This window comes from Amblyomma maculatum, chromosome 1 (genome assembly GCF_055883805.1).
Source record: "Amblyomma maculatum isolate TAMU_Amacu chromosome 1, ASM5588380v1, whole genome shotgun sequence".
Classification (NCBI taxonomy): Eukaryota; Metazoa; Arthropoda; class Arachnida; order Ixodida; family Ixodidae; genus Amblyomma; species Amblyomma maculatum.
In genome coordinates, this window is record NC_139344.1 from 103,784,052 (window position 1) to 103,809,585 (window position 25,534).

The 25,534-nt window shown below is 50.7% G+C and overlaps 1 protein-coding gene across 1 annotated transcript in view; it reads left to right on the forward strand.

The window, feature by feature from the left end:
• LOC146203363 (uncharacterized) overlaps positions 1-25,534 on the forward strand; it is a 196,644-nt gene that overhangs the window by 163,452 nt on the left and 7,658 nt on the right. Inside the window, exon 5 of the mRNA XM_084585538.1 lies at positions 20,612-20,760. Coding sequence (XP_084441664.1) covers positions 20,612-20,760 — 149 coding nt within the window. The remainder of the gene's footprint in view (positions 1-20,611; positions 20,761-25,534) is intronic.

Here is a 25,534-nt window from a genome sequence, read left to right on the forward strand (position 1 = left end):
TATTTGTGGACAAGAAACAGTCATTACCCCGAGGCTGACTACGTGAGCTGAGCGTGCATAAAACGCATAAATATTTTAAAAATATTGTTACGGACGATATCAAGGAAGAAGAAGCAGGCAGTGGCGCGGGCAGGAGCGCTCGCGCTAGGCCCGCACACAAATTCATTAAACATCATCTCACGCCCATCGAGCATCATCTCTCTGTTCTCCTGTTTTCATCGGCTTGCGGGGTACTTCATCATCATCCCCTGACCTTGGCCCAGAGCTTCGGCGCGCTGCGACTTCTTGTGCCATCGGCGAAAGGTCCGGAGGCATCGCATATCTGTTCCCCAGCCTGCCGGACCCAGCAAGACCTTGCTGTTCCTCCGCCCCCCCCCCCCGCCCCGACCACAGGACACGACGAAGGAGACTGATCCGAGATGCCACACATGACCACAAGACACAAGAAGAGACCCGAACGACCTTATATGTGACCCCACTGACCTGATGTGCCAACCAACGACCCCACGACCCAAGACACAGCTACACTTGAAGAATTCTTCCCCTGCCTATGCCATGCGGTGCGTGCCTTGGCCTGCGCCAAGTCGTGGCCTGAGAGTGTCCTGGGCCAAGGTTCATAGCGAATCATCGTGCCGGCAAGCCGTTCTATTCTTCCTTCTTCCTCTTCTTCAAGCATTCAGACACGCTCATCATCATGCCATGAAGTCATCAAAATCATACATTTCCTTGTCTACAATCGGGACGATCACTCGGTGGCCCCGGTTCATGTTACGGACGATATCAAGGAAGAAGAAGCAGGCAGTGGCGCGGGAAGGAGCGCTCGCGCTAGGCCCGCTAACAGATTCAATAAACGTCATCTCACGCCCACCGAGCATCGTCTCTCTGTTCTCCTGTTTTCATCGACTTACCGCTTCGTAACAATATCACAAAAACGCTCGATTCTGATTTCGTGCAGAAAACAAAACTGATGTTTGTTGCACTGCATTCTTCTGCACAGATGCACAGATGGCAGGAAAAATAAAAAAAAATAAACGATATATTTTCACGAGATGAAAAGAGATAGCTGAAAGGAGCAAATACTTGCCTCATGCTCCTCCTCTCCCCTTTATTCTTCTAGAAGCGATATTATTTTCGTATTGTTTTTCTTCACATCTCGGCATGGTCGTCCAGAAATTTGCAGGAAAAAATTTAGGATGGACGCTAAATGATCTCCCAGACTGCGATAAAGGGTGACGGTGCTCTTCACATATTAAGGCGGTGTCTCGTCTTACTAATATGAACCGTCGGCGAGAAAGCGGCCACTTGCAGACCCCTACAAAGGCACGAACCCTGAAATGAGACTTACCTTTCACAGCACAAATAAAAGGGCTTAAGGGAAGACTGTCATGTAATGAAAAATGGTAATTTTTACGTCGTTGGCATGGCTGAGTTTTCTTATTCCATCTATTCGGTGCACACATGGTGCCACCACAAACGTATCATCGTAACGACGAGAACACATTATATCCTCAGGTATCTCGCGTTTAGCCACCTTTTTTCGAAGGTCCACGTCATCATGCAGTTGGTAAAAACGGCAGCCAAAAGTTTAAATTCTTGTTCTAGAAACACGTCTGCTGCGAGCTGAAAATAAGACGTAACTGCAAAGCGAAACCATAAAAAAAAATTATAGACAGCACGTTGGACCACTAAAGTGCGGTGAGGCGAAAGCCATTATAGCGCGGTGGATCGCAGCTCTCCACTACGGCACCTCTGTCTCCCTCCCTTCTTGCACTCCCACCTTCCCCCCTTCCTTTACGACGTGGTACAAGTGTCCGCGTACAATTGTGACAGATGCTGCGCCTTTTCTATCCTGTAAATAAATTTCAAACGCCGCTGATGCCTGCTGTACTTAGCGCCTCCAAGACATCTGGATCTGCTTCTGTTTGCGGCGTTCATTAAGGAAGCGGCAAATGAAAGGCGCCGCACGGACGCTTGGATCGGACGCCCGGAGGGGTCAGCTTCGTATAGACCAACACCGTGTACAAACCAAGACCGACTGAAATACAGACCTGCACAAAAAACAGGGTCCTATGGGACCTCGTGCGCCAACTTTCGTTACCTTTCTCGTCGTTGAGGGCGCTCGGTTGACCTGTTCGTCTGTCATTTTCATCATCATCAAATCACAAATTAATATAAACAAACTGTACCCAAATTAAAAAAAAAAAAGATCTTTGCCCAAGTTATACTTCTAAAATTTTGCCTTTTTGTATTTTAGCGGACAGTGTTTATTTTTATAATGTTTTTCTGTCGCCAGAAGACATACCGCGATTCCGCTTTGTGCGACGGCACTGCAGTTACTCGCTGCACATGCGCAGAACAGGTGCTTGTGCATTACAGCGTGGACAGATAAATAAACTATAACGACGAAGAAAAATGACAGAACTAATAGACCCTTCTTATTAACAGGTTTACAGTATCGCCAGGTTACCCGTAGTGTTCGTTCCCTAGCGGCGAAGGCTATGAACTAGAAGGTGCGCGCTGGAGCAGTGCTATCTGTGCAGGTCTGTATTTCAGTCGGTCTTGGTACAAACAAAGGGGGCGCTCGCGGCGCCGCAGCCGACTGGGGGTGAAAAATAGGCTTAGCGTCCATAGGAATACATGGAATCGAAATATTTCTAAGTAGTTTTATTATTTCACGGGGCACCTGTGACGTCGTTATTCGGTACGAAGCAACTATAAAGATCCTAGAACAGATCGACAAAATATGAAATCTCGTCACCGAGGCGAAGTATTTTTAAAATACCGCGAAACATGTGGGGGTGCAAGTTTGGAGGGCGACCCGTAGAAATGCATGTAAACACAACTTACCGGACCATTTTTCTCATTTCGCAGAGCATCAGAAGTGGTGGCCGGTCGTTAATCGTTGACCAGCGCTTTGAAGAATTGTGTGATAAAGTATGGTGCGTCATTACGGAGGCAGCCTGCTTTTAAAACTCCCCGAATAACCTATGTTATGAATCCAGACACCGTCAAAAGGCAAGCTGGGTGTAGCGAATCGCGCAGTTTTGCTTACAGTCTGATATGCTGCCGCATAGGGTAAATAAGCTTGATAATACTGTCGCTCCAGTGATACGTCCTAGACAGAATTACATTTAAAAAGCAGTTGTCAAACGCCATACGACAATATGGGCCGAACGAGATTCGCGCATTGCAGCAGACGACAGCGCCGCTGGCGATACCCACCGCGGCCGCCTCCAGCTCCGGAGCGTCTGCTAGCGACAGCGCCGGTGGCGCATTGCCGTCTGCAACTGTGCGCGGTCAGTTTATCCTGCTGTGAGCGGTTCCGCAAGTCGTAAGACTTGCATTACTTGCAAGAGAATGTAGTTTGTCATGCAACATGACGTCGGGGCGTCGTACAAGACGTTCACCAAAAATGAGAAAAGTTCAACGCTGCTGAACCGAGCAAAATGTTGCGGTAAGTTGTGTTTACATGTATTTCTATGGGTCGCCCTCTCAACTCGTCCCCCTGTGCGTTTCGCGGTGTTTTAAAAATACTTCGCTTCGGTAATGAGATTTCACACTTCCACGATCTATTCCAGGGCGTTCATGGTTGCTCTGTGTCGAATAATGACATCACGGATGACCTGTGAAATTAGAAAACTGTTTTGGAATATTTCGCTTCCATGTATTCCTATGGTCGCTAAGCCTGCTTTTCACCCCCAGTCGGACCACGCTGGCGATAGAAGCGCCACCGCATCGTGCTTGCGTCACAGATCGGTGTTGGTCTATATGCATGAATCGCCTGTGACGTCGTGACCTGTCGTAACGGCAAATCGCGCCCCCTTGTCAAACACAACCAGCATTTAATTGAACGCATCAAAGTTCACCGGCGTTCTATAATTCGTTTACAGGCACGGAAAGGCGCAGTATCTGTCACTCGCGGAATCCCGCTATCATCCTCACAGAAAAGAGTAGTTGTGAACAGCGTTTCACGATCCGGGGCGTGGCGCACTTAGTAAGGCGCTGGGCTGGAGATCCACGGGATGGCGCCTTCGATACCCGGTAGAGGCAAGGTCTATGAACCTATTTTTAACTCTCGCTTTCGAAAGCGTGACACCTCTGCTGACAATCTTCTGCTGAGTTTACAACTATCTATCGACAATGATGAGGCATTAAAGGCTTTCGTCCTAAATTTGCATGCCCATGAAGTACGACAGTAGACGGCTCTCGTTTCTACGTTTGTGAATAGTTTCATGCGTGTTGTTAATGGCCACTATAGCAACAGCTTCTGCAGCGCGCTTCGCTCGCCTGCGTTCATGGGTCTGTGCCCAGCTCGTTGCTAGTCAGGCTTTTGTTCCGACGTTTCCCTAACTTGACTGGCTGCCTTCCGCTGTCGCTGCTCTTTTCCTCTACGAGTTATATCCGCTCTGTGGTCTGATCATAGTTGGCGACTCTGACGTTTAGCAGCATTTCAAGCTTCACGAACAGACGCGATCGGCTCAGGCAGAGGATCGGCAGCCTCTTCGTATACGAAGTAATCATGCGATCGTGGGACGTTAGTCACGTGGTGGTGACCATGCAGGGTCGATGACACAAAGGAAGAGTCGGTGACTGCACTGAAGAAGCCCTTTATTGGGCTGACTTGCGCCCGCAAAAGAACTAAGCAACTCGGCGGCGGCGATAGCAACAAACGCGCTTGTCGATCGTCGTACAAAGTATGCCCGTTACACTCAAACACTCAATTTAAAGGCTGCTCCCAACGAATCTAGATAACGTCGGAAATTGCTACTAGCACAACCTGGAACATTGTAGAAACATAAGCAAGTGATCGGAATCTTCGAGACAGATCTCGGCGCACCGTTCGCGACAGAGAAAATGATAACGCATCGTATCGCGACAACGAGCACGAACAAACACGGGATACAGAATTGATACGCGTGCCAGGATCACAGTGATAAGCCCGCATACCGGCGGCTGTTAAAAACAACAAATACAGTTTTGAAGCTTTAGCGGCATTACTCCCCCCTTAAAAAAAAAAAAACATCGCCTCGATGTTCTAAAATAAACAAAGCAACTTAAATAGAAACATTACAAACTTTAAACACCAGGTATTCATTACCGCGTGCAATAAGGCTTCAGACGAACAACATGTACGATTTCTGGGCGTGCGCGTCGCCGTTGTGATGCTGACGTTCCGTCGGGAATGACCTCATAGTATAGTGGTCCGACGCGGCGAATGATTTTCTACGGCCCAAAGTATCGACGCAACAAATTTTCACTTATTCCGCGACGGCGAATTGGTGTCCAAACCCACACTTGGTCTCCTGGATTGTACACACTGCGTGGCGTCGTCGAAAGTCGTATCGTCGGCTGTCGGTGCGCTGTTGGTCTTTAATACGCAGCCGTGCGAGTCGTCGGGCTTCCTCTGCACGCTGCAGGTAGGCGGCGACGTCAAGGTTGTCCTCGTTGGTTACGTGTGGCAGCATTGCGTCGAGCGTCGTCGTGGGCTCCCTGCCGTACACAAGCTTGAACGGGGTCGCCCTGGTCGTCTCCTGGACTGCCGTGTTATACGCAAAGATCACGTACGGCAAGATGGCGTACCAGGTCTTGTGTTCAGCGTCGACGTACATGGCGATCATGCCTGCGATCGTTTTGTTCAGGCGCTCCGTATAAGGCCATAGGTTGGGGATTTTACGCAGTTCGTCGATGGCTTGTATGACTGTATTCCAGGATGGCTTGCGTCAACTCTGCCGTAAACGCCGTTCCCCTGTCCGTGATGAGCACTTCTGGGGCACCGTGTCGCAAGAAAATTCGTTCGACAAAAAATTTGGCAACTTCTGCCGCGGTACCATTGGGCAGTGCTTTTGCTTCGGCGTAACGGTTTAAGGTAGTCAGTGGCCACGATGATCCACTTGTTACCCATAGACGAAGCTGGAAAGGGGCCGAGATAGATCCATCCCAATTTGTTGAAAGTGCAGGTCTGGGGACGGAATCGGGTTTAGTAGTCCTGCTAGTCTGATAGGCGGCGACTTGCGTCGTTGGCACTCACGACATGTCTTCACGTAGTGGGCAACTTCGGCACGCAGTTGCGGCCAGTAGTACTTCTCCTGGATTCGACGCAACGTGCGTGCAAATCGAGATGGCCTGCTGTGGGCTCGTCATGCAGCGCCTGCAGAATTTCCTGCCGGAGGTTTTTAGGCACTACAACAAGTTGCGCGGTCCTGTTTGGGTGCGAAGTCCTTCTTCATGAAGAGGTCATTGCTTAACGCGAACGATGATAAATGTCGCCTGAACACATCAGGAGGGGAAGCGGTCTTTCCTTCTAAGTAATCGGCTAGCACTCTCAGCTCAGGGTCTGATCGCTGTTGTTCTGCGAAACTGCTGACGCTTACCGGTCCCAAAAAGGTGTCGTCGTCATCGTCCTTTGGGGGAGCGTCGACGGGAGCTCGTGATAAGCAGTCTGCGTCGGAATGCTTCCGGTCCGACGTATAGACTACAGTCAAGTCAAATTCTTGAAATCGTAGGCTCCATCTGGCAAGGTTGCCGGAGGGATCTTTCAAATTAGCCAGCCAGCAGAGCGCGTGATGGTCGCTTACCACTTTGAATGGTCGGCCGTATAGGTATGGACGAAACTTAGAAGTGGCCCAAATGATCGCGAGGCACTCCTTCTCGGTGGTCGAGTAATTGACTTCGGCTTTTGTGAGGGACCTGCTAGCGTAGGCGATTACTTTCTCATGTCCGGCACTCTTCTGGACGAGAACGGCTCCTAGGCCCACACTGCTCGCTTCGGTGTGAATTTCGGTCTCGGCGTTTCCATTAAAGTGGCCAAGAACAGGAGGGCACTGCAGGCGGCGCTTGAGTTCGTCGAAGGCTTCTCCTTGCGGCGCTTCCCATTGAAAAGGTACGTCAGCCTTTGTAAGCTGCGTCAACGGTTCGGCGATGCGGGAAAAGTTTCTGACAAATCGTCGATAATAAGCGCACAACCCAAGGAATCGGCGCACAGCTTTTTTGTCGGCAGGCGGTGGGAGTTGGCAGCTGGTTTCTCCGGGTCTGGGCGAATACCATCCTTACTGACAATGTGACCTAGGAACCGCTTGTTCTTCGTAGGCGAAGTGGCACTTCTCTGCTTTTAGCGTTAGTCCCGATGACTTGATGACTTCCAGCACTGTCTGCAGTCGTTTTAGGTGGTCTTCGAAGTTTGACGAGAAGACAACGTAGTTCAGATATACCAAACAAATTTGCCACTTCAAGCCTGCCAGGACTGTGTCCATTACTCGTTGAAACGTGGCTGGTGCGGAGCAGAGGCCAAATGGCATCACCTTGAACTCCAAAAGGGCGTCCGGTGTGATGAATGCGGTCTTCTCGCGATCTCTTTCGTCGACCTCAATATGCCAATATCCGCTCCTCAGGTCCATCGATAAGAAGTACCTTGCATTGCAGAGCCGGTCGAGAGTGTCATTGATGCGGGGAAGTGGATAGACATCCTTCTTAGTTATGCTATTCTAGCGGCGGTAATCAACGCAGAAGCGAAGTGTGCAGTCTTTCTTCTTCACCAAAACGACTGGTGCTGTTCGATGGCTGGATTACGCATCACGCAGCATTTCCTCAACTTGATCGCGAATGGCCTGGCATTCTAGCGGCGATACACGATAGGGGCTTTGGCGCAGAGGTCGGGCGTGTTCGTCCATTATAATGCGGTGTTTCGCCAGTGGTGTTTGTCGTACCTTCGATGATGACGAGAAGCACTCCCTGTAGCTTCGAAAAAGACTGCGAATCTGGTCTTTACTGCTGTGGTTCAATGCCGGATTGATGTCAAATGTGTGCTGACGGAATTGGTCTGGTGTGTCTTCCAGTCGTTTGTCGTAGAGGGCGAATACGTCTTTGAGGTCAGCTAATTCGTCGAGAAAAGCGACCGTCGTGCCCTTGTTGAGATGCCGGTATTCTTCGGTGAAGTTTGTTATCAGCACCTGAGCTTGTCCTCTCCGGAATTTCGCGCTGCCTTTTGCGATGCCGGCACCTCGTTCCAAGAGCAAATGGATATTTTCTTCGACGATGGCTTCAGCGGTTTCGATGTCTGTACTACCTACGCTGACTTCGACGCTTGATCGGGGCGGCGCGGTCAATTCTCCGTCGTGGACGTTTAGAGAGATGTGTTGCGTCGAAGTCGTCGTAGCAGGTATAGCTTTGTCTGCAGATAGCTTGATGAGCTTGGATCGGAGGTCGATGGTAGCCCTATGTTCATTTAGGAAGTCCATGCCTAAAATCACGTCTCGGGAGCACTGCTGAAAGACCACAAAGCTGTTGGGATAAGTACGCCCATTTACGGTTATTCTTGCAGTGCATCGTCCCGATGGAGAAATCGGGTTGCCACCTGCGGTGCGAATCAGCGGGCCATCCCAAGCGGTGGTAACTTTCCTGAGCTGAGAGGCTAACGGTCCACTGATGATTGAATAGTCATCTCCCGTGTCTACAAAGGCAATGACTCTGCGACCGTCGACATCAACTTCAAGGTTGCTTATTCGCGTCCTCGCATTGCACGTGGGCCTTGGTGTCCGATCTCGGCTCCGTCGTTTCTTTAGGTTATGGCCGGGGCATACCGTTGCTATTTCGCTGGGCGGCGGTGTCGGCTTGTACTCTGGTCGTGTTGTAGTCGATGTCGTCGTGTGGAGCGGCAATGAAATGACTGCATCGTCGTTAGTGGTCGTCGGCGGTGGAGGATCTTCGTCTTTTCGCCGTTAAGCAACCTCACCTCCAAAGGTTACTGCATTTAGTTTCCCCTACGGAGGCTAGGAGACAGTCCTTGCAAGTAACCGCGGCCCGGTGACGCAAATCGGGCATTGTACGGCGATGGGGAGCGTGACAGACGCCTTGGCGACGAGTGCTCTCCGCTGCGCAGGAAGTCGTTGATTTCCTGTGGTCGCTCGCCAGGACGGGATTGTGGGGCGTTGACAGCGAAACCATGGAGGCCGATCCGCCTGTACGTGTTGTGACGGAGGATGTGTTCTGCCTCACCACAATGGAAGCAGAGCGGTCGGTTGTTAGATGTCCTCCAGGCGTCGAATATTCTGGGGCTTGGAGATCGTTGGTAGACTTAGCGGGCGGGGGCCAAGGGGCGGCTTTCGGGGGCAGGATGGTAGCGACGAGGACATGGGAGGTCGCGTCGGAGTGCAGGACGACGTAATGCAGCAGCATAGTTCATCGCTGCTGATTCATGCACTGGAGCCGTCGGAGTTGTCGCTTGAGGAACGCCCAGTGCCTGCTGTACCTCTTGACGTACGACGTCCGCGAGCGTCTCCACCTGGGGTTGTTGTGATGACGGCAGCAATCGGCGGAGCTCCTCTCGCACGATCTCCCGGTTGAGGTTCCGAAAATTTTCTCCGCTTGAAGATGCGCTGGGGTAGTGGCTTGAGTAGTCCGGTTGAAGTGGTCGCTCGTAGTGGCGCATCCGGTGTCCAACGTCTTCTCGATGATAGACGCTTCAGTTTCAAATTCCGCCACGGTTGTTGGCGGATTTCGGACAAGACCTGCAAAAAAAAAAAACGATTCTTTAACGCCTCGCATTAAAAATTTTACTCTCTCACCTTGGGTCATGTTAGGGTCGGCGCGGCGAAAGAGGCGCTTCATTTCCTCAACGTACGCCAGGACAGGCCCGTTAGGGAGTTGAATTGTCTTGACTGAAGGAGGGCCTTGGCTCTTTCCTTTCGAACGACGCTTGAAAAGGCAGTCAAAAACGCTTCCTTGAAAACGTCCCAATCCTTCATATGCCTCATGATTTTCGAAGCAAACTCGGGCATGTCCTTGAAGAACAAAGTAGACTTGCCTGAGTTTCGCAGCGTCGTTCCAGCCGCTGAATTCTGCCACACGGTCGAAAAGGTCTATCCAGTCTCCCGTATCTTCACTGGGCAATTCTTGGAAGATGGGGGGCTCCCTGAGCCGAACGAAGACGACTGGTGCTGTTGACTGGGTCATTTCCAAAGTTGATGCCTTCCGGAGTCGAACGGGGTCAAGCAGCAGACCGTGTTCGGGTTGTAGGCCTTGGAGTCGGCGGCTGGCTCGGTGACCTGTAGGCTGGTCTTCCAGGGCGACAGAAATAAGGAGGTCTTCGCTTGAAGGATAAAGGGCAGCACCTCCACCAGATGTCACGGGGTGACCAGGGTCGATGGCACAAATGAAGAGTCACTGATTGCACTGAAGAAACTCTTTATTGGGCTGACTTGCGCCCGCACTGAGGACTAAGCAACTAGGCGGCGGCGATAGCAAAGAGAAGTTTATTTGGTACCTTGAACGTACATTTGAAACCACAGACGATCGTGGATGCGATGTTTATACAGTAGTCAATAATACACGCTATTCACTGTGCTCAAACAAAGGGTAATAATAACCACAGCCAAAGCTGTCCGTACGGCCTCTCTTCCCGTAAGAGAAATAAAACTCAGACGCACATCAAGGTGTGGAAACTATGCCCCAAAAGAAAAAGCAGTTTGACAGGGCGACCGATTAAATATAAGCTTGAATGCTGCGCTTACTCAAGACCTCGGGTACAAGCTTAAGAAAGGGGGGAAGGAGATATGAGGCTCGCAGGCTAGTACAGCAAGGCCGGCATCTTCAGCCTGTTGTCACCTACAACAAAGAAGCGCGTATGCCAACGCCGCAGAAACCGCGCCTCACCATCTCTTTCTAGCTGATCAGACAAGTACTTCCAGATGATGAGGCGCAGATTCCGCAGCGCTGGGTACATTGCGCGAGCAGGAGTCCGACGTGCCTCAGCGAGGCAGCGACGCCGCCATAGTACATACATGGTGGCGGCGACAACTAAACGTGGAAAAAGGCCACGCTGGCGTCTTGTGCCAGGGCCTACGCGAACTCTAAACATGCGCTGCACGAGGCGCCACATAGTGCGTGCAACAACACATTCAAAGAAAACATGCTGCAACGTTTCTACGCCACCACAATTGGCGCATCTATCGTTGGGTACCACGCCCCACCTGGCGAGGCGCTGGCGCGTGGGAAGAACCCCCCAGCGCCTGTTCCACTCAAAATCTACAACTTCATTGGGCATTCGGCCTGTCGCCAATGCCCGCCATTTGGAGATGGTTGTCATCCGGACTTCATCCGGTGTAAGGCGTGCACACGCGATTTGTTCACTAATCTGAATGGGTGGCGTGTCTGTAAGGCTTGCATCAGGTAAGTAGTCGTCTAACGCCTCTTTCATTCCCGCGACAGCGCGATAGAAAGAGGACGGCCTCTCCACTTGGGGGCCTACATGCCTTCCAGGGCTGAAAGCCCGACGTGCCGTGCTTAACCAGTAGAAGAGTAGTGAGCGTCCTGGGTAAGACTCCCTTGTGAGAAGGGAACCCACTAACCTCACTGCCAGCACCCGCGACACAGTAGGGATGCACGGCAATCCAAGGCCCCCCGCCCCGGTTTGTCGGCAGTGTTAACAAGTGACGAGCAACCAATGCAGTCCGGCCGTCCCACACAAAGGCGCCTACAAGAGACGCGAGGCGGCCCGCTTTACGGCGCGGAATTATTGCGACGCGTGCCACATAAAAAGCGAAAGCGCACACACGAGTTTTCACAACCGTGGCTTTTGCCCTTAGTGAGAGGCTGAAAAGTGCGGCCTCCGAAAGAGCGCGTGTTGCTCGCAACACAACCTCTTCCCAAGTACGGGAAGAAACTCCGCTTGCTTCGAACAATATCCCCGACACACGGACTGCGGCCACAAAGTTCACCGCCACAGGCAGTGGATCTCTGAAAGACCCAAAGCGCAGCGCCTGGCTTTTACTAGGGTTGAGCTGTGCACCTGACAGAAGAGCGTATTGGTCAAAGGTGGATAGGAAGACTCGGAAGCTCTCGCTGTCCCGAACAAAAACACAGATATCAAAAACACAGATATCAAAAACACAGATAGCGTTTCCTGTCTTACCATTGGGAAGCCCCGAATTCGTTTGTCGGCGACTACTTTACGCAGAAAAGGATCCAGAGCAAGCACGAAAAGGGCCGGTGAGAGCGGGCACCTCTGTCTTATCCCTCGTGTTACCGCAAAACTGCCTGCGATGGTGCCATTGAAGACGAGTTGGCTGGTTAAACCATTATATAGTGATCTTATGAGTCTACAAATTCAGTCGGTAAGCCAAAGCAACTAAGCACATTAAAGATATAGCTGTGATCTACGTTATCAAAAGCCTTCGCCTGGTCTAAAGCAACGAATATACCACTGACATTTTTGGCATTTGCGTAAGCGAATACATCTCTCGTTAACGTAAGGGAGGCAAACACCGACCTACCAGGTACCGTGCAGGACTGGTAAGGGCTTACCAGGTCCTCTAAGTAGGCTCGTAGCCTTCTGACAAGTAGAGTGGCAATCAGTTTATAATCAGTGTTCAGGAGGGTAACTGGTCGCCAAGACGCTGGGCTTGATGGTGTCAAGCCGTCCTTTGGAAAAAGATGATGCGCCCAGCGCTAAACGAGGGTGGTTTCGTGCCATTTGAAAGAAAACAGTTTACAAGCTTAAGAAGCAAACCTCCGATGATGTCGAAAAAGGTGGTGTAAAAACCTGCCACTATCCCATCTGGACCAGGCGCAGTTGACTGACTCATGGCCCCTAAAGCGTCGCGCACCTCCTCCATAGTAGCTGGAGATGTAAGTGCCATGCGTGCCTCTTCAGGAACCTGAGGGAGGGGCCCGCAGAAGGAGCTGACAGCTTCTTCATAGCCTTCGCGTTGGTCGACGCCCTGGGAAGAAAACAGGGCAGCAAAATGGCCGCAAAAGATGCGCTGGATATCGGCTTCATCTGAAGAGGGAGTACCATCTTCCGAGATTACTTCATTCACTTGCGGTGGCCGAACTTTAGACTGACCTTGCGAGCGCGCGTAACCAATGTCAGCTGTGTCAACAAGGGGAATGCGTGAACCTGCTGCCATACGTGATGAGCGGGAGCTGTTCTCAAGGATGCGATGATACCGAGTGCGCAGTGTGTCAAGATACTCTCTCATTGCGAAAGTTAACTCGCCGCCATCGCGTACAATCCGCATACGTCTGAGGACGTCGTTAAGCGCCGTAGTAACACGGACGCGCCGCGCTTTCCCCGTGAGCACGAGAACGTCTCGCCATCGTGACTTGAGGGTATCCCAGCCTGTGGGAGTCAAGTCAGTCACATCCACTACCAATGCCCGCAGTTCCGCGCGAATCGTAGTAATGCACTCATCATCATGCAGTATGGATGCGTCCATTCGCCACATTAGTGGGCTGTTGGAGCGTCCAGGCGTCCCCCGTAGAGTGACCATTACTGGGAGATGGTCGCTAATATTTCCGACCGCTGCAGGAAAGGGCAGCACCTCACACTCAAGCAAATTGGCCAGCAGGGTAGAGGGGACATAAACTCGGTCTAGCCGGCTAGCACTCCGACCCCTAGTGCGCGTTGCCACAAAATTGTCCCCATGTAGTGCGACCCATGTGTCCTGAAGGTACAGGGAGCGGACAAGCTTCCCCAGTTCTTTTGCATGACAATGTGACGCGCCCTGTCCGGGCCCCCTGATGTCGCGCCATGAGTCCAAAACACAGTTAAAGTCTCCAAGCAGGACGTGTGGAACAACATCCAAAAATGTGGCGCAATGGATTTGAAGAACTCGTTCGTCAAACTACGCGTGACCGGCGCGTAAACGTTGACGAAACGAGTTCTCCGGCCGTCCAAAAAAACGTCCACCGCAATCAAACGACCGTCGAGACCGAATGTGCAGTGAGCACTCGATCTGAATGCAGGGTTAAGAAAAACGACTCCCACGCCGCAAAACCGCGAGTCCGTCAGGGAAAAAAAGGCATCAACATTAAAATAAGAACGAAAGGAAATGACATCTGCAGGTGTACGAAAATTGCATTCCTACAAGAACAAAGCATCAACTTGATACAAACGTGCAAGGTGTAGCACTTGCCGCTGCTTATCGGGATTACGGAACCCTTGCACGTTAAAAGTAAGAAAGCGAAACCTAGCCATCATAAAAAATGAGTGAATGAAACCAAAACAGCAAAGAAACGCAGCTGTAGAACAAACTAAACGGCGAAGGACTCACGATATAGTTCTGCGAACCAAGTTTGCGAGTGCACCCTGCGTCGGCGCCATGGAAAGGCATGACGGTGTCCCACAGGTCCCCGCTGAGGTTCTGGCTGTTAGCTCGACGACGACGCGGCAGCGGCGATACACGGACCATAGGCGGCGAAAACGTCCCGTCAGAGCGAGTGGCTATGGAAGAAAGCACACAGTCACACTCGAACCAACACACACTGCACCGTACGCACCATCCATCGTTCACCACCGGCGCCGGCGAAGCCGTAGCCCCGATAAGATAGCAGTGACTGGGGTGGAGCGCCAAGGTAGCGGCGCTTCGGCCACCGCAAAGCGGGAAAGGATGAGGTTGGCCGTCACGGCCTGTCACCTTGAAGAGTGGCGCCATAGCGCTCACGTCTCGGAAAACGAGACGTCCATCGGTGCGTCGCTCTCAGCGGTCTTCGGCTTCTATTTTGGAGCCGAGGGCGTCGTCGCGCTTGCTCCTCCATCCGATGCCGAGTGCTGGTGCTTTGTTTCGTCAGCGCCATCCAAAAGTAATGTTTTCCGCACACTTGTGCGTTGGGTCTTGGGAGCACTTGCGCCCAACGCGCGCAATGACCCGGGCAGGAGACTAGGTGTTCTGGGAAGCTGGGATTCATGGCTGTAGTCTTCCGACTGGGCATGCACGGTAGCTCCAGGGGAGGGGAAAGCCGCCGACTCCGAATAGGCCTCGGGCAGAGCGCTCTCCTTCGTAATGGGTGCGTTCAGAGCCGCACCCTCGTATGTCGGTGTGGCGGAAAGGTACGACGCGTCCGAGTCAGTCACTGACGAGAAGGACACACGCGACGACTCGTCGTCGGACGTAACTTCCGAGCTCCTGACATCGGATTCCGGCGACTGGGCGGCGGTGGACGCCCTGTCCAGTTCGCCCTCAGAATGTGTAGTGGGGGTTTTACTTGACACTACCGAGGGCTCATTGAGGACTGTCACGGCGGCGTTTCCACCTTGGTGCGACATGGTATCAGGCGTAGCAGCGGCCGCATACGAGCGCGGCATCACGCAGTCCTTGGTCACGTGGTTACCGCCGCACCGTTTACACGCTGCTTGGCACGCCTCTGTCTCGTGGCCGTACGTGGAGCAGCGGCCACAACGTGCCGCGGTACAGGAAGCACCAAAATGGCCCTCTGCGCCGCACTTGGAGCACACTCGCTTCATCCCACGATACTCCAGCATCGCACGGTGCCCAGCGACAGTGATGAAGTTGGGTGGTGCCCGGAGCATGTCTAGCTTTACCAGCCTCGCTCCGTTACGCACACGACCCTTTTCCTTGAGAACAGGCTCGGTAACAGCGCGGACCTTGCCGTACGGACTTAGAGCGGCAGCGAGGGAGTCGTCGCTCACTGACGGGGGTAGACGGAACACCGTCACGTAAACCACTGGAGCAGCCATTTGCGCCAGTGGTACTTGCTTTCCAGCGACGAGGATTGTGCCCGCCGCTACCACCTTAGTTGCTTGAGCCATCGACGAGACGGCAGCTAGGAACTTTGTTCCGCCGAGGTGCTGCAGGTACTGCAGACCCCCGACACCGACGACCGCCTCGAGTGCATCAATTAGGTCGTCCGCCGGAGCAGGCTTCGGTAGGGTGAACTGAAAGCATTGCGCTTTCGTAAGTCGCTGGACTGGAGGCGGCAGGTCCATGGCTGCCCTAGCCCCAGACACCACAGCTGGAAGCGTGGCGCGTGGGCCCTGTATCTGGCAGCGGGGACTCCGAGGACGAGTTGGATCCGGGGGCCGCCGGAGTAGGCGTCACTGAAGGCAGTTCGACGACGGCGATAGCAACGTGCTCGTCGATCGTCGAACAAAGAATGCCCGTCACACTCGTCAACGCTCAATTTAAGGCTGCTCAGAACAATCTAGATAACGTCGCAAACTACTACTAGCACAACCTGGAACATTGTAGAAACATACGCAAGTGATCGGAATCTTTGAGACAGATCTCGGCGCATCGTTCGCGACAAAGAAAATAACGGGTCGTATCGCGACAACGAGCATGAACAAAGACGGGATACAGAATTGATACCCGTGTTAGGATCACAGTGATAAGCCCGCATGCAGGCGGCTGTTAAAAATCAACAAATACAGTTTTGAAGGTTTCGCGGCAATATGTACATTCTTCAGCTGCCACGTTATTCACATACCGATCGTAAGCGCGACCACCAGACACAGATATATAATGACCCGGCCGAAGCAAGTCGTACGAGCGTACCTGCATGGCATAGCGGTAGCGCGCCTAACTCGGCCTCCAAGGTCCCTGACAACTTGATTCCTTTTCCACCCACCCACCTGAAATAAGCAGCCCGATGTGGCTTGTTCACCAAACTTTGTGGTGACAGCACGTGGCATCAATGCCATTGCGGTATCTCAAACAAATCAAGTTACTGGACGGTGATTCACACGTTAAAGGTGCTTCAGAAAATGCTGCGTCGGCTTTGCGTGCGAGGTAAAAATCACGGGCATAGCAGGTGGTAGCTGGCTGCTGTCATGGCTTGGCAAAGGTTGACCGTAGGGTTGTGTAACGTCAACTCGTTTCTCAACTCGAGCTTCTCAGATCAGATGGGAGGCTGAGAGCGATATCGAACCCTCCAGTACCAGTAAGCGAACCAGCGTTATGAAACGAAAATCAAGGCCCTATGTGAGTATGCACGAGGCAATAATTAGAACAGCGATCAACTGACACTACTGCGTTCTACTCTTCAGGAGTGTCCCTCCAATTTCGTGCAGAACAGGGCGGTCAATACTGTCGCGTTAAGGCACGCTGGAATAGCCCCTTACTATATACCGTGGATAACAATGTGCCTGTTTTTGTTGCCGGCCAGGCACAAAAGCTACGGCACAAAAATCCAAATAATAATCGTGGATAGTTTCACACTGCACGTTTCGCCTGAGTAAAAAATTTTCTCAGCATGTTGCTTTTCTCGGTCCGTTTAACATATACAGCTTTCCCGCTGAATGTGTGTCAAGGATAAAAAAAAGAAAGAAAAAAAAAAGACGTTTGCTATGTACAAATCTAAGTATATATATATATATATATATATATATATATATATATATATATATATATATATATATATATATATATATATATATATATATAAGCGGTTTTTGGGCGATCGGCCTCTGCCATCGGCACCTGCCAGTAACCGGAACGCAGGTCTATTGAAGAAAAGAACTCAGCTCCCTGCAGGCAGTCAAGGGCGTCGTCGATGCGAGGGAGAGGATAAACGTCCTTGCGCGTAATCTTGTTCAGTCGGCGGTAATCTATACAGAATTGGATGGAACCGTCTTTTTTCTTGACCAGGACGACCGGAGACGCCCAAGGGCTGTGCGACGGTTGGATCACGTTGCGCTGGAGCATGTCTGTCACCTGTTCGTCAATAATGCGGCGCTCGGCGGCTGAAACACGGTACGGACGCTGGCGCAAAGGGGAATGAGTGCCGGTATCAATACGGTGAGTAACGGTAGTTGTGCGCCCCAACGAATGTTGCTGGGAGTCGAACGAAGCCGCGAAACGCTGTAGGATGGCGACAAGCTGGGCTCGTTGTAAGGGCGTCAGGCCAGCGTCGATAGACCGGTGGAAAACTTCGAGGGATGATGGAGTGGCGACAGGAATAGGTGTTATGGCGCTGATGTGAAGGCTGGCGATGGTATCGCCGAAGGGATTGGTGGGCGTGGAGTCGAGCAAAGCAACACTACCCAGCGACTGGCCACGAAGTAAAGTGGTAGGGCAGGGGCACGGGTTACACACAAAAATAGCACTTGAGTTGCGAAAAATTGTCAGCACAGCATGGGGCAGCAACACGGATTTTTGGTCAGCGCATCGTAACGAAGGTGTGTAGATTACAGTGGCGTCGGAAAGAGCCGCACAATAAAGAGGCACAAGCACTGAGGAGAAAGGCGGAACACCGGTGTCCTCTGCGACGTGCACGGTAGCTGCAGCAGCAGCGGGTGTGTCGAAAAAAGTGTCACTGAGGGGTGATAACTCAAGTTGAGCACGGGCGCAGTCTATTATGGCGTTATGATTGGAGAGGAAGTCCCAACCAAGGATAAGGTCGTGTGATGAGCGGGCGAGGACGAGGAATTCTATTGTGTATTGAACGTCGTCGATAACAAGGCGGGCGGTGCAGGCGGCTAATGGTTGAATGTCCTGAGCGCTGGCTGTGCGAAGAGAAATTGCAGGAAGCGGCGTCATCACCTTTTTGAGTTTGCGACAGAGGGCGTAATTAAGAACAGAAACGGCTGCGCCAGTGTCTACAAGTGCTTCGACAGGAACTCCCTCGATGAATATGGTAATAATGTTGGCTGGTACGTGAACAGGTCTTGAGTTGGTCCCTGATGACGCAGTTCTTGCCTCCGGAACTGCAGCCGTTAGTTTTCCGTGTTAACGGCTGATTGGCGGCGGAGCATCGGAGAACGGGAACGACGGCCAGGGGAAGGCGAGCGGTGGGAGCGGCGATCGTAACTTGAAGAGGACTGCGGAGGAGGCTCAGGGAACACAGGCGAGGGGGACGGAGGAAGATTGTACATTGGCTCACGTGTATAGTCATAGGGACGAGGGCCACGATTTCGGCACAAACGAGCCACATGGTCGGCGACTCCACAGGCGTAGCAGATAGGTCGGTTGTCTTGTGTGCGCCAGGGGTTGGAAGGGCGTGGCTGTGGTCGACGGCGGAGAACCGGACGATAAGGGGGGATTGTAGGTTGCTGAGGTTGCTGATTTCCGTGAAGATCGTATAGGAGGGGAGGCCGGCTGTACACAGGGGCGACAGGGGGTGGTGGCCGCACCAAAACATCAGCGTACGTGAGAGAAGCCGCCACCAACGGCTGCTGAGGAGGTGAAGGCAGAACCTCAGCGACCTGCTCTTGTATGACACGCTGAAGAGTGGGAGTGAGCGGCGGCGCAGGCGAAGGTGCTGGCGGGCAAGTGAAGGTGGGCAAGGAAAGCTGGCGTGCGACTTCCTCGCGAACAAATTGTTGAATGTGCTGAATTAGCGACTGCTGGTCCTGGGCACCGTCCTCGGAGAGAGCCAAGCTGGTAAGAGTGGCCTGCTGAAGGCCAGCACGTCGTGTGGAAAGCCGCCTCTTGCGCAGCTCATCGAAGCTTTGGCAGAGGTTTATAACGTCGGACACAGTTTGGGGGTTTTTGGCGACGAGCATCTGGAAGGCGTCATCGTCAATGCCTTCCATAATGTGTCCGATCTTCTCGGCGTCGCTCATGGTAGGGTTTACGCGCATGCAGAGGTCTACGACATCTTCTATGAAACTGGTGAAGTTTTCGCCGGTTTGTAGTGCCCGACTTCGCAAGCGTTGCTCGGCGCGAAGCTTACGTACAGCGGGACGGCCAAAAACTTCGGTCAGGCTGGTCTTGAGAGCCGTCCAGGTAGAAATGTCACTCTCATGGTTGCGAAACCATAGATTGGCAACGTCGCTCAAATAGAAAATGACGTTTGTGAGCTTCACGGTGTCGTTCCACTTGTTGTACGCACTTACGCGTTCATACGACGCCAACCAGTCTTCTACATCCGTGTCCTCGGTGCCGCTGAAGATGGCTGGGTCGCGCTGACACGCTGCACCGGGACAGATGACAGGTGATGGGGTTGGCGGTTGGTTGGCGGTCTCAGGCATCGCGGAAGAGGTATGCAAAGCTCGGCTGCGATGCTCCAGGTTGAGGGGATTGCTGGCACCTCCACCACTTGTTGTAGAAGACCTTGACCTGGGCGATACGTCGTCAACAGTCAATAGAACTTTCTGCGATCAGTCGTGAGACGTGTCAGCACACGTACGAGCGTCGAAGCGAGCTTCGTTGTCGTTTTCTTTCCTGCCCGTCACGCGCGTTGAACATGCTTGTCGTCGTTCTCTTCAGCAATAGGCGCTGAACATATCAGAGCCCAATACCTGTTTTACAATATATATATATATATATATATATATATATATATATATATATATATATATATATATATATATATATATATATATATATATATATATATATTACTATAAGTAGCGCTACGTTCTTTTAGCAATCATGATCATCATCCTCAGCCTGACTATACCCACTGCAGGGCGAAGGCCTTTCCCATATTCCTCCAATTATCCCGGTTCTGTGCGAGCTGCATCCACTTGACCCCTGCGAACGTCTTAACTTCATACGCCCACCTAATTTTCTGCCGCCCCCTGCTACGCTTTCCTTCCCTTGGAAGCAATGATTTACTTCATTCCGTAAGCCGTGTCGCGGCAGCTCGGTTGTAGGGCGCTGCTGAACCTAAGGACGCGGGATCGACTCCCGGCCGCGGCGGCTGCTTTTCGATAGAGGTGAAAAGCAAGGCGTCCGCGTAGTGCTACGTAAGTGCACGTTAAGGTGCTCCGGGTGGTCGAAACTTATGGAGCTCTCCGCTACGGCGTCCCTCATAGCCTGAGTCTTTGGGGCGTTATTCCTCGCAAACCTTTCCGCGCTGCAAAGGCGCTGCCCGATTTGGGCTCCTCAAATATCGCAGTCACATTAACAAGAATCATTTGTTGCCGGTGCAGAGCCTAGCCCTGGGCGCCTCGGCTCTGCATCTGATCCAGGCCACACGCTATCTGCTCAAGCACAAGCCGGGCGGCGACGCCGGCGATGCGGCGGAGGAGACCACCTGCGGCTTCCTCATCGAGACGCGCGTCGCCAAATTCAAATCCAGGTATTGTGTAAGAAGCGGCAACAATCTGCCCCCAGATGCAGCGCGACGCAGCTAATCGGTGACCGGAACAGATGCTTTAAATCGAAAGCGCAGAGGCGTGGTGTCAGTTTGAACGGTGTCATATTCACCGCAACCAATCGAGCCCGAATATCTAGTCCACAAAGACCTTTTCGCACCTCTTTTATACTTGGCGTATATTTGATGAACTGCGTAGCCAACGGAGCAAACTTGTGCAATAAGACATTTTTTCGAAAGTTTCGAAAGTTTCCTCCCGCCTTGCAAAGAAGCTTGATAGGCCGGTTGTGCGAGGTTTATGTTGCTGTGGAGAGTTCGGTGTTTGGAGGAAGTAGGTATAGGATTGCTCCCACTCCTCTAGGAGACAGGACACCGCCTGCACAGCACATTCTGGCACTGCTGTGGGAATGGCTGCTTGCATTCTTATGGCCCCAAACGCCATCGCGTAACATGTGTGAGCGCAACATCACTGGTTTAACCGCGCAAACGCCAAAGGTCTTCACACCGCTATAGTAATGGCGTTGACGCTCCTGAATGACGTCGCGCTTGTTGGACGCACCGTTTCTGGACGATTCTGAAGACTGTCCTCGGTTGCCTCTTGCTGACATTTTAGTTAGTCATTATGCTTTTTTTTTTTTTTTAGGTTGTTGATGTTCACATCCCCGTGCAAGGCGATGAATGCGGAAGAAAGGTGTGTCGTTTCAGAAATTTCTGCGTTCAGTTTTCCGCTTGCCGTACACCTCATTAGCGGCAAGCGGAAATAATTGTCGATTTTCCAGCTTTATCAGCCCCGAAGCGGCGGCTACGGTTATGCGGCACACGAAAGTTGAGGGCTCAGAATTAAATAAGATCAGCCGAGGACCGTTAACTTACGCTTGCATTAATGCACATCACACGATCATTTTTACATGGCAGGGACCGAACCCACAGCCTTGGGGTAGCTGCTGAACGCCAAAGTCACTTGACCACCACGCCCATCAAGTGGACATAAAAGGAACAGAGTAGAATGACAGTCAGCAGGAAAAAAAAAAGAGGAACAAGTGAGTGAGAAGATGGAAGAAAAGTTTATTAAACAGTGCCGCAAACAGTGCCCAAAATCGAAAGCCGTTTTTTTTTTGTACATTAGTAGAAGTTAAGCAAGTTTACGCCAGCGCATCGGAAACAAACATTCAAAAGGGTTCAACAGGATAGTTAAGCGGGCGAGTTGGTGATACATCATCCAAAAAAGCAGCCGGGTCACTGATCAACTTCCTTGTCTCGAATAACTTGCGACTGGTAACTGCGGATAAAGAGGGTTCTTTTGTAGTTTTACCTGTATCGTTGTGTTTTCGGAGAAAGCATTAGTAGCCATCGAGAAGAACTTTCAGCCGATTTCGGCTAAGTTGCAGAAGGTAAAATGCAAGGCTGTGCAACTGCTTGAACAATTGAATCTGGAGCGACTTAAAGGCACTGTAATCAAGGCAAAAAGTAACTGTTCAAAGATTTTCTTCTCTGCTAAGACACATAAAACAGGATTACCATTTAGGGCAATTGTGAAGGAGAAGAGTACCTGGCAACGTGAAATTTCTGGCTATTTACAGAAACATTTGGCAGCTTTATCTATTAATGATCCTTTTAAGGTGCCAAACTCTGAGTGTGTCGCCAAGTTTTTACAGGAGCAAAACCCAGGCTCATGCTCAGCTTTTAGCGTAGACGTGGTAGATTTGTTCTACTCTCTGCCGCACAAGGAAATGATTACTGCTGTTTTTGATTGCATCACTTCGGACAATGATAAGGAACAAGTCATAAGTGTTTGCGGTATTTCAGTGTCTGGGTTCCTTGAGCTGTTGTCTTTTTATGTGAACTCTACCTTTGTTGAATGGGAAGGCACACTCTATACCCAGAAAGCGGGCGTTTGTATTGGGTCTAGAGTAGCGCCTGCTCTTAGTGAAATTTTTTTGTCATTCGTGGATCGAGGTATCCAGAACGATTTGTTTGGGACACAATCCCAAATTTTCAGATACGTCGATGATTTTTTGATTCTCATTGAAAAAACGGACTTTGCTAGGTACATGTCTACAGTGTTAGAAGTATTCAAAGCTAATTCGTGGGGTTTGCAGTTCACCACTGAGGTACCGGTTGATAACAAGATACAATTCTTAGATTTGTGTTTGACTGAAGGGAAAGGGCACATGTGTTGGAATTACGCACCACGGGCCAATAAACCGCTGCTGAACTATAAATCACATCATTCTAAGGTAGTGAAATGTAGAATTGTTGTTTCATCATTGTCTTCTGCGTTGTCAAAATACTGTCACCATGCTATGAAACAAAGTTTTGATAACCAGGCTAAGAGACTTACGGAAGCAGGTTATCCAGCTGAGCTTATAACTTTGGGTTGCAATAAAATAGTAAAAAAGCTTAAATCGCCGGCATTGCTGCCGCCTTCACAGAATGAACAAAAACGGAGATAGTTCGCAGTCCTTCCCTATGTACATCGCCTTTCTCATGGTCTTAAAAATGTTGCCCATAGGTATGAAGTTGATGTTGTTTTTTCGGCCCCTAATAAGCTCAATAAAATATGTTCAGTGGTAGAAAATAAGTTCCGCAATGCTAATAAATCTGTAGCGTCTTGTGCTGTTAAACACGATAAAAGAGTTGTGCCGTGCTCCAAAGGGATAGTTTATAAAATTCCCTTGTCCTTTGGTCAGATATACATTGGGCAAACGGGACGATGTATTAACACACGTCTCAGAGAACATCTCAACTCATTAGAATCTAATCACTCCACTAATCTAGTTGATCATTGCCGTGAGTGTCAATCCTGTTTTCCGTCTTTGCATTTTACTGACATTTTGTACAAACACCCCGACCAGTTGACCAGGGAAATCATCGAGGCGTATAATATGGCTAAGAAAGAAAGATTGTGTGTCAGCAAACCTTCCCTGCTGCTGCGTGACTGCGAAGTTGCATATCTGGACATCACATAGTAATACGTGCGGTCTGGTTTTGGTGTTTTATTGCGTACCTTATATAAATGTGTTTTCTGCGATTAAACTTTAGTTGAGAGTCGTCGCTTGTTCATGTTCTTTCTTCCTGTCGTCCCCGTTTGTTCGCGCTGTTTTTTTTTTTTTTTTTGGATTCAAAAGGGCACCGAAGAAAGCTCCACCCACTTACGGTTGTTTGATACAATTGATCCTTTCTGGGCACCTTAGCATTCTTTGGCAGTAAAGAAATAAAATATGAAGGACACAAGATATGACGGGATATCATTATTCGATCTCGTTTGCGGCTCTTCTAGCGTATCATCGTTCGCGTACATGCACTTTGATCCTCACTTAATTTGTAATAATTAATTTCTGCCTCTATCATCTCACATATATTCAGTAGCATATAAAGTCATTACCTACGTTATAGTCCGCGCGACGTAAATATCTATCGAGCCTCGTTTCTGTCTTATTCATTGCCAAGGGGCCCTGGAAGGCTCCATTCCATCTTACCCACCCACATGAAAGTACAAGCCCGAGCTCGCAACTCCTGCCATCATCATAATCATCAAAACTTTTTTATTTCCATCAAAATGAAGCTCCTTTTTGGATCCTCTGGCACGCAGGCCTAAGGGAGCCCTACTCGGGATCCTCGCAAACTAAGGTCTGGGGAAGATACATTGTCGCTTCACGGCCTCAGCCGCCAGGCGGATGGCTTGTTGACATGCCACGTGGTCTCGCGACGTCACATAACCCGCCGACCAGGCCCTGTCATCTGCCAACTACCGCCTGCCAGAGCCATGGCCGTATTTTTTTTTTCGCTCACAATGCCGGATTTTCTGCAGAACATCGTATTTAAGGACATCGCGTAAAAATGAATGTTTGGCTGAGAAATTAAAGCCAAAAATCTTCCTGGCAAATATGTGCAACTTGGGACCTCCCCACAGAACAGGACTGACTGCCGCTGTTTTTGCACTGAATGGCAGTGAAGCCTTGCTTTTGGGATCCGCACTAAAAAATAAAAAATAAAAGAAAAATGGTGCCGGAGCACGCAGTTTATTTGCGATATCGACCGCGAATGGCGACATCTGCCTTTAGTTTTTAGAGGCATTTTTTTAGCTCATAAGAGCTGCGTTCTAGGTGAGAGTGGCCTCTTCGGGGTTAGAATATCCGTAGTCTGTCTAAACGGATCAACTACACCTTGTTCCCAGTGTCTATGTTGATTTCGCAGGGATTCCAAGCCGCCGACTAATCATGGATAATTCTATCGAGTGAAGAGCTTTGAACGTTCGGTATATGAGTCGCTGTTATCTGCTGCATGTTCCACTTCATCATTTAGGTTATTAGCCTAACGGCACCCACTGCAGGGCAAAGTGATTTGATCTTCCTCGAAATAATTGCCCAGGATCTTTGTCGACTACGGTCATTTTGTCGCAGCAAAGTTGCCAGTTTCATCCACCGGCCTAGCTACCGTATTTCCTCGAATACAGACCGGGATCGATTCTAAGCCGACACCTCAATTTTGAAAGCTCCTAAAATGATGAAAACCTTCCTCGGATATAACCCGACTGAAAAATAACAAAATAGCCCCCCCCCCCCCCCCCCTCACTTGTCCGTGTGGTCGCTAGTCTCCTTGCCACTGTCCTCCTCACACAGAGCATTCTTTTCATCAAATGCATTATAAATTTAGTACTCGCTGAAAGAGTGCGCGACCAATCCTTCCGTGATGTTATCCCAGGTTGCAGCTATTCATGTCACTATACTGTGCATAGAGAAAGCCGGCTTGATGCGGC